At 44.1% G+C, this 8,302-nt stretch overlaps 1 protein-coding gene across 1 annotated transcript in view; it reads left to right on the forward strand.

The window, feature by feature from the left end:
- Positions 1-5,416, forward strand: part of LOC142743742 (protocadherin-16-like) — a 95,409-nt gene extending 89,993 nt beyond the window's left edge. Inside the window, exons 6-10 of the mRNA XM_075854765.1 lie at positions 117-1,097; positions 1,407-1,594; positions 1,688-1,784; positions 4,302-4,459; positions 4,550-5,416. Coding sequence (XP_075710880.1) covers positions 117-1,097; positions 1,407-1,594; positions 1,688-1,784; positions 4,302-4,459; positions 4,550-5,416 — 2,291 coding nt within the window. The remainder of the gene's footprint in view (positions 1-116; positions 1,098-1,406; positions 1,595-1,687; positions 1,785-4,301; positions 4,460-4,549) is intronic.
- Positions 5,417-8,302: the final 2,886 nt, after the last annotated feature.

Here is an 8,302-nt window from a genome sequence, read left to right on the forward strand (position 1 = left end):
GAATAATCTTCAGTTCTGTTAATAGGGGGATGTTGATCAGGGTGAGGTCCTTATGGTGGGAGTCTACATGGTCATCGTGGTTTTGAAGTGTGTGTATGAACTCTCCTTCTTTCTAGGTGCATCTGGTGGAATTATCTACTCCTTGGCTTATGGTGATCCTCGTGGACTTTTATTCCTGGACCCTCACTCTGGAACATTGTCGACACGTCGGCAGCTTGATCGGGAACAAGACACTGAACTTCTTCTGGAAGTTCAGGCTCAAAGCGGGTCACCCCCAGCCTACACCCGAGCACGGGTTACTCTTCGAATCACTGATGTTAATGATAATCCACCTACATTCATCTCATCCACACACACCCTGCGAATTCAGGGGTCCACCCCTATAGACTCCATGATATTTACTGCTACAGCTGTAGACCCTGATGTAGGAGCCAATGGGCAGATTCATTACCAGCTTGTCTCTCAGGGTCCCTTTAGGATAGATAGTTCTGGACAGATCCAGATCACTGGACCTCTGAACCAGGAAAGTTATGAGCTTCGTGTGCTTGCACTTGATGGCGGATTCCCCCAACTTTCTTCTGAGTTAGAGATCACAGTCCTTGTAATGGAGCAGGATTCTGAGCCGGCTTGTGGGGCATCTGATTATCGCGTGGAGGTCCGGGAAGGCAGCCCCCCCATGAGCAGACTCTTGCAGGTGCAAGCATTACTGCCTGGTGGAAAGGAGAATCCCTTGCGTTACAGGCTGAGGACAGATGCTGATGCGGTGGGCTTTAGTGTGGAGCCTGAAACCGGATGGTTGTATGTCCGCGGGGCATTGGACCGGGAAAGCCGAGAAGTATATGTACTAGCAGTGTTGGCATCAGGGGGTTCTGGAAGCCGCACTGCCACCTGCACCGTGCGCGTTCGAGTCACTGATGAGAATGATAATGCTCCACGGTTGAGTGAAGAGAGATATTTCATGAGCATCTCTGAGAACCGACCATCAGGGGAAATCGTGGGACGAGTCAGCGCTACAGACAGAGACGCAGGACAAAACGGACGTGTTACATACCGAATTCCCGCACAAGAAACGGACTTCACCATACATCCCCACACAGGTAGGACCAGTCATTCATCTCCACCGCATCTCCTATCCAGAGTCTCCCCACAAAAGTAATATGTCTTATGTATAAATATTCCCATCAAAGATTACCCCAGAATGTTCAGGGGTCAGCCACAGCCCCCAAAAATGGTCTCCTTACAATTGCTGAAAATTATAAACATGATGTAAATGAATGAATTATAATATTCAACCAGTTTAGAAAAACGAAAGATAAAGAACTCGGCAACTGGTATCTCCAGACTTGTGTAACGTCCGAGCTGTGGTATTGGGAAGATGTCTCCTCACGGCTCTTTCCTCCGTGTAGGCGAGTTATCAGTGAGACGGAGTCTGGACCGGGAGCATCAGGCCACTTATCAGCTTCTGGTGATCGCACAGGATGGAGGGGCACCTCCGCGTAGCGTGACGGGCACCATCCATGTCTCTGTGTTGGATGAGAATGACAACCATCCGGTCTTCCTGCACCCCAGTCCCGGGAGAGACACCACTGTACAGGTACTGACCATAGACGGCCGAGGACTTGATCCTGGTCACTGAGGTTCTTCTTTCCTGCCTGTGACCACATCTTCTATAACTCTTCTCTTTTAGATAATGGAGGGGAAAGTGTCTGGTGCGTTTGTGGCCTCCATCTTGGCCAAGGATGCTGATGAGGGAGAGAACGGGACCGTGACCTATAGCCTGTCAGGTACTTGCCACATAATACTGAACATGGGTCATCCATAAAAGATGAGAAAATACAAAAATAAATACAGGGTGTAAAAACATCACAAAGACAGAACATTGAAGAGGCATATGAGATATTATTAATGCCATGATGGGTTATTGAGGTTATAAATGATGATTCATAGCAGGATTGGTGATTATGGAGATGATGGGTGATTATGGAGATGATGGGTGATTATGGAGACGATGGGTGATTATGGAGATGATGGGTGATTATGGAGATGATGGGTGATTATGGAGATGATGGGTGATTATGGAGACGATGGGTGATTATGGAGATGATGGGTGATTATGGAGACGATGGGTGATTATGGAGATGATGGGTGATTATGGAGATGATGGGTGATTATGGAGATGATGGGTGATTATGGAGATGATGGGTGATTATGGAGATGATGGGTGATTATGGAGATGATGGGTGATTATGGAGATGATGGGTGATTATAGAGATGATGGGTGATTATGGAGATGATGGGTGATTATGGAGATGATGGGTGATTATGGAGATGATGGGTGATTATAGAGATGATGGGTGATTATAGAGATGATGGGTGATTATGGAGATGATGGGTGATTATGGAGATGATGGGTGATTATGGAGATGATGGGTGATTATGGAGATGATTGGTGATTATGGAGATGATGGGTGATTATGGAGATGATGGGTGGTTATGGAGATGATGGGTGATTATGGAGATGATGGGTGATTATGGAGATGATGGGTGGTTATGGAGATGATGGGTGATTATGGAGATGATGGGTGATTATGGAGATGATGGGTGATTATGGAGATGATGGGTGATTATGGAGATGATGGGTGATTATGGAGATGATGGGTGATTATGGAGATGATTGGTGATTATGGAGATGATTAGTGATTATGGAGATGATGGGTGATTATGGAGATGATGGGTGATTATGGAGATGATGGGTGATTATGGAGATGATGGGTGATTATGGAGATGATGGGTGATTATGGACATGATGGGTGATTATGGAGATGATGGGTGATTATGGAGATGATGGGTGATTATGGACATGATGGGTGATTATGGAGATGATGGGTGATTATGGACATGATGGGTTATTGATGAAATGAATGACTGATGATATAATGAATCACTAATAATATATGCATGATTAATGAAGAACAACATAATCAATTATTGATGGAAAAATATTGATTGATATAATGAATGACTGATGGATGAATTACTGATGGATAAATGACTGATGGATGAATTACTGATGGATAAATGACTGATGGATGAATGAATGATTGATGAATAACTGACTGATGGATGAATGAATGATGGATGAATGACTGATGAATAAATGACTGATGGATAAATGAATGAATGAATGACGGATGAATGACTGATGGATAAATGAATGATGGATGAATACCTGACAGATGGATGAATGAATAATGGATGAATGACTGATGGATGAATGACCGATGGATGAATGACTGATGGATGAATGACTGATGGATGAATGACTGATGGATAAATGAATGAATGAATGACGGATGAATGACTGATGGATAAATGAATGATGGATGAATACCTGACAGATGGATGAATGAATGATGGATGAATGATGGATGAATGACTGATGGATGAATGACTGATGAATAAATGACTGATGGATGAATGACTGATGGATAAATGAATGAATGAATGACGGATGAATGACTGATGGATAAATGAATGATGGATGAATACCTGACAGATGGATGAATGAATAATGGATGAATGACTGATGGATGAATGACTGATGGATGAATGACCGATGGATGAATGACTGATGGATGAATGACTGATGGATGAATGATGGATGAATGACTGATGGATGAATGACTGATGGATGAATGACCGATGGATGAATGACTGATGGATGAATGACTGATGGATGAATGACCGATGGATGAATGACTGATGGATGAATGACTGATGGATGAATGATGGATGAATGACTGATTGATGGATGAATGACTGATGGATGAATGATGGATGAATGACCGATGGATGAATGACTGATGGATGAATGATGGATGAATGACTGATTGATAGATAGATGAATGATGGATGAATGACTGATGGATGAATGATGGATGAATGATGGATGAATGATGGATGAATGACTGATGGATGAATGATGGATGAATGACTGATGGATGAATGATGGATAAGTGATGGATGAATGACTGATGGATGAATGATGGATGAATGACTGATGGATGAATGATGGATGAATGACTGATGGATGAATGACTGATTGATGAATGAATGATTGATTGATGAATGAATGATGGATGGGTAGATAAGGCTACAATGAGACTTTTTGTATGGCGACTGATTTGTAACTATGGAGCTACACTGACTGCAGATGCATGGCTTCCTTTGCTTGGTGTGTCCGTGTTTGTCGCGTTTTCCCTGGCGTTTGCTGCGTGTAACCAGGACTCATCTCTTGGCAGGTCCATGGGCAGAACGTTTCACCCTCCATCCACACACAGGAGAGCTGCGCACAGGAACATCCATACACCATGCAGAACGATCCCTCTACACAATGACCATCCAGGCCCGTGATTCTGGGTCTCCTCCCAAAAGCACAGAGGCTACCCTCCGTATACAGGTATATACCTACTGTACATGCATTGACATTTCCTCTTTGCATTAAATGCCCAACGTTGCCGTGTGTGCATCATATGTTTGTATTTTACAGGTTTTACCATCTGCCAGATACCCAACGAAGAGTAACCCCAGTACACTTGTTCTTACACCAATGGAAAGATTGCCACCTGGATCACTTTTGGGTACTGTTTCCCCTAAAACTCCTCATGGTTTAGCAATCTACACCCTACTAGATGACCCACATGGGACCTTTATGGTGGATGGACGGACAGGTAACATTTTCCTTGTAAAGGAACTTGATTTTGAGTCTCAGCCCCGATATAGACTGAGAGTAAGTGTTGAGGAGGCCAGAGAAGTGACTGGGGTATACCTGCCACCTCGAGTGGTTCAAGTAGAGATTGAGGTCCAGGACAAAAATGATCATTCTCCTGTGTTTCCTGAGGATCCACTGACGTTGGTGGTTGCAGAGGACGCTCAAGTTGGTTCTTCTGTCTTCACTTTCGAAGCTCTGGACAGAGATGGACCAGGCCCTAACAGTCAAATTAGATATTCTTTGCTGCGCCAGGAGCCAGAGTCTGGAGAAAGTATTTTTCGCCTGGATGCAGAGACGGGTGTAATGAGCATCGCCCACGCCCTGGATCGGGAGAAGGTGTCCTCATACTTGCTGTTGGTGGAGGCCAGAGATTGCGCATTAAATACAAGTCAACGTCGTTCCACTTCTGTTACTGCCAGAATTTTCCTCAGTGACCGCAATGATAACATCCCACACTTTATCACACCCTCGATTGTGTGGTTGTCTGAGGACCTGCCTGTCGGATCTACAGCTCTTTTTCTGGTGGCTCACGACCCGGACCTGGGAGAGAACGGCCGGATTGGTTACCAGCTAGCGGGAGGCAATGAGGAGGGCAAATTCCAGATACACCCAAACACGGGTAAGAGAATGATCGACCCTTTATAGCAGTTCAGCCTCTTTATGCATTGGGGTGGGTATAAGCGGAGGGAAGGGCTGAGGGCCGTGGGTTTCGCGTGGAGTTTGCCCTGTGCTTGTATTTTTGGCACATGCACCACTTTCTTATAACATGTTTTACCACTTCTAGAATATATTCACTAAACACTCAGCCCAGGTAAACTTGTCATATCAGAAGCCTACAAAGCGCCAGCAGCAAAGCCAGTGACTTACAAATCCAAATCCCATCACCTTAAAAAGCTCTTCATGGCTGTGTTCACACTTGTGTCGTGGCGTCTGTTTATAATGAAAGCCATGATGCTCGGTCACGCTGTAGAAAAAGGTTAAAACAAAGCGCACATCGTGTGATAAGAGGGAAGAAAAAGATGGTCAATTGTGCTGACCTGATCGTCTTATGCTGCGAGCAAAACATCCGAAGATGCGTGTCCAAGTCACACTTGTATAAGACGGCTGCAGCCCGATATCCGATCCGGAGATTTTCAAACAAACTCCGCTGTGTAGATCCAGGAGAAAAAAAGGGCAAAAGGACGAAAAATCCAAGGGCGCAGCCGTGTCAAAATTACTTTTATTTTGTACAAAAAACAACAGCAATACATGTGTTTCCAAGCCGCACCGGCCCCTTCATCAGGTCTAGTACAAGTGATTAGTCCATTGATAGTCTCTGGGGTGATAGAGCCGGTTTTGAGGTCGGTACTCCGATTGACTACAGGGTTAGGTTATAGGTCAAATGAAAAGGCAGGTTACGGCAAAGAAATGTAAATATTATACACGTAAAACACACTATTCTATACTCAATAATATAGAAGACCATTACAAAGGATGTTGATAAGATACTACGAATCGAAGATAGTTAAAACAGTAATAAAATGTGATATTAAATAATTAGAATTATATATACAGTGAAGGAAATAAGTATTTGATCCCTTGCTGATTTTGTAAGTTTGCCCACTGTCAAAGACATGAACAGTCTAGAATTTTTAGGCTAGGTTAATTTTACCAGTGAGAGATAGATTATATAAAAAAACACAGAAAATCACATTGTCAAAATTACATATATTTATTTGCATTGTGCACAGAGAAATAAGTATGTGACCCCCGACCAACCATTAAGAGTTCAGCCTCCTCCAGACCAGTTACTGCTCCAAATCAACTTGGTGCCTGCATTATAGACAGCTCTTACATGGTCACCTGTATAACAGACTCCTGTCCACAGACTCAATGATCAGTCTGACTCTAACCTCTACAACATGGGCAAGACCAAAGAGCTTTCTAAGGATGTCAGGGACAAGATCATAGACCTGCACAAGGCTGGAATGGGCTACAAAACCATAAGTAAGACGCTGGGTGAGAAGGAGACAACTGTTGGTGCAATAGTAAGAAAATGGAAGACATACAAAATGACTGTCAATCGACATCGATCTGGGGCTCCAGGCAAAATCTCACCTCGTGGGGTATCCTTGATCCTGAGGAAGGTGAGAGCTCAGCCGAAAACTACACGGGGGGAACTTGTTAATGATCTCAAGGCAGCTGGGACCACAGTCCCCAAGAAAACCATTGGTAACACATTACCCTGTAATGGATTAAAATCCTGCAGTGCCCGCAAGGTCCCCCTGCTCAAGAAGGCACATGTACAGGCCCGTCTGAAGTATGCAAATGAACATCTGGATGATTCTGAGAGTGATTGGGAGAAGGTGCTGTGGTCAGATGAGACTAAAATTGAGCTCTTTGGCATTAACTCAACTCGCCGTGTTTGGAGGAAGAGAAATGCTGCCTATGACCCAAAGAACACCGTCCCCACTGTCAAGCATGGAGGTGGAAACTTTATGTTTTGGGGGTGTTTCACTGCTAAGGGCACAGGACTACTTCACCGCATCAATGGGAGAATGGATGGAGCCAAGTACCGTCAAATCCTGAGTGACAACCTCCTTCCCTCCACCAGGACATTAAAAATGGCTCGTGGCTGGGTCTTCCAGCACGACAATGACACGAAACATACAGCCAAGGCAACAAAGGAGTGGCTCAAAAAGAAGCACATTAAGGTCATGGAGTGGCCTAGCCAGTCTCCAGACCTTAATCCCATCGAAAACTTATGGAGGGAGCTGAAGATCCGCGTTGCCAAGCGACAGCCTCGAAATCGTAATGATTTACAGATGATCTGCAAAGAGGAGTGGGCCAAAATTCCATCTAACATGTGTGCAAACCTCATCATCAACTACAAAAAACGTCTGACTGCTGTGCTTGCCAACAAGGCTTTTACCACCAAGTATTAAGTCTTGTTTGCCAAAGGGATCAAATACTTATTTCTCTGTGCACAATGCAAATAAATAGAGATCATTTTGACAATGTGATTTTCTTTTTTTTTTTATATATATAATCTATCTCTCACTGGTAAAATTAACCTAGCCTAAAAATTCTAGACTGTTCATGACTTTGACAAGGGGCAAACTTACAAAATCAGCAAGGGATCAAATACTAGGGATATAAATATGAAAAAATGTATATATAATTTTTAAGCCAGCATTGGATTACATTGGGGACCATCAGGTTTTGTCGTGGTGTCCGCCGTTGTGGAGTAAAATTTGACGAAATTTGCGACAGAAGCTCCAACACAAATGTGATCAGAGCCTAAGTGCAGTTGCACACGACCAATATGCCACTCGGGCCGTTTTTAACAGCATCCGAGTGGCCCCTGATAGTCTTCACTGATCCATTCACTTTAGTGGGTGGATCGGGTGCGTGAAAACTGACCGGATTCTCCGACACGAGGAAAGGCAGGGCATGTCCTATCTTTACACGGATCACTGACGGGACTCGGCCGGCGCACACTGTCATGTACATGAGGCATAAGACTGATAAATAATAGTGCTGCTCCGCCAG

This window comes from Rhinoderma darwinii, chromosome 2 (genome assembly GCF_050947455.1).
Source record: "Rhinoderma darwinii isolate aRhiDar2 chromosome 2, aRhiDar2.hap1, whole genome shotgun sequence".
NCBI lineage: Eukaryota > Metazoa > Chordata > Amphibia > Anura > Rhinodermatidae > Rhinoderma > Rhinoderma darwinii.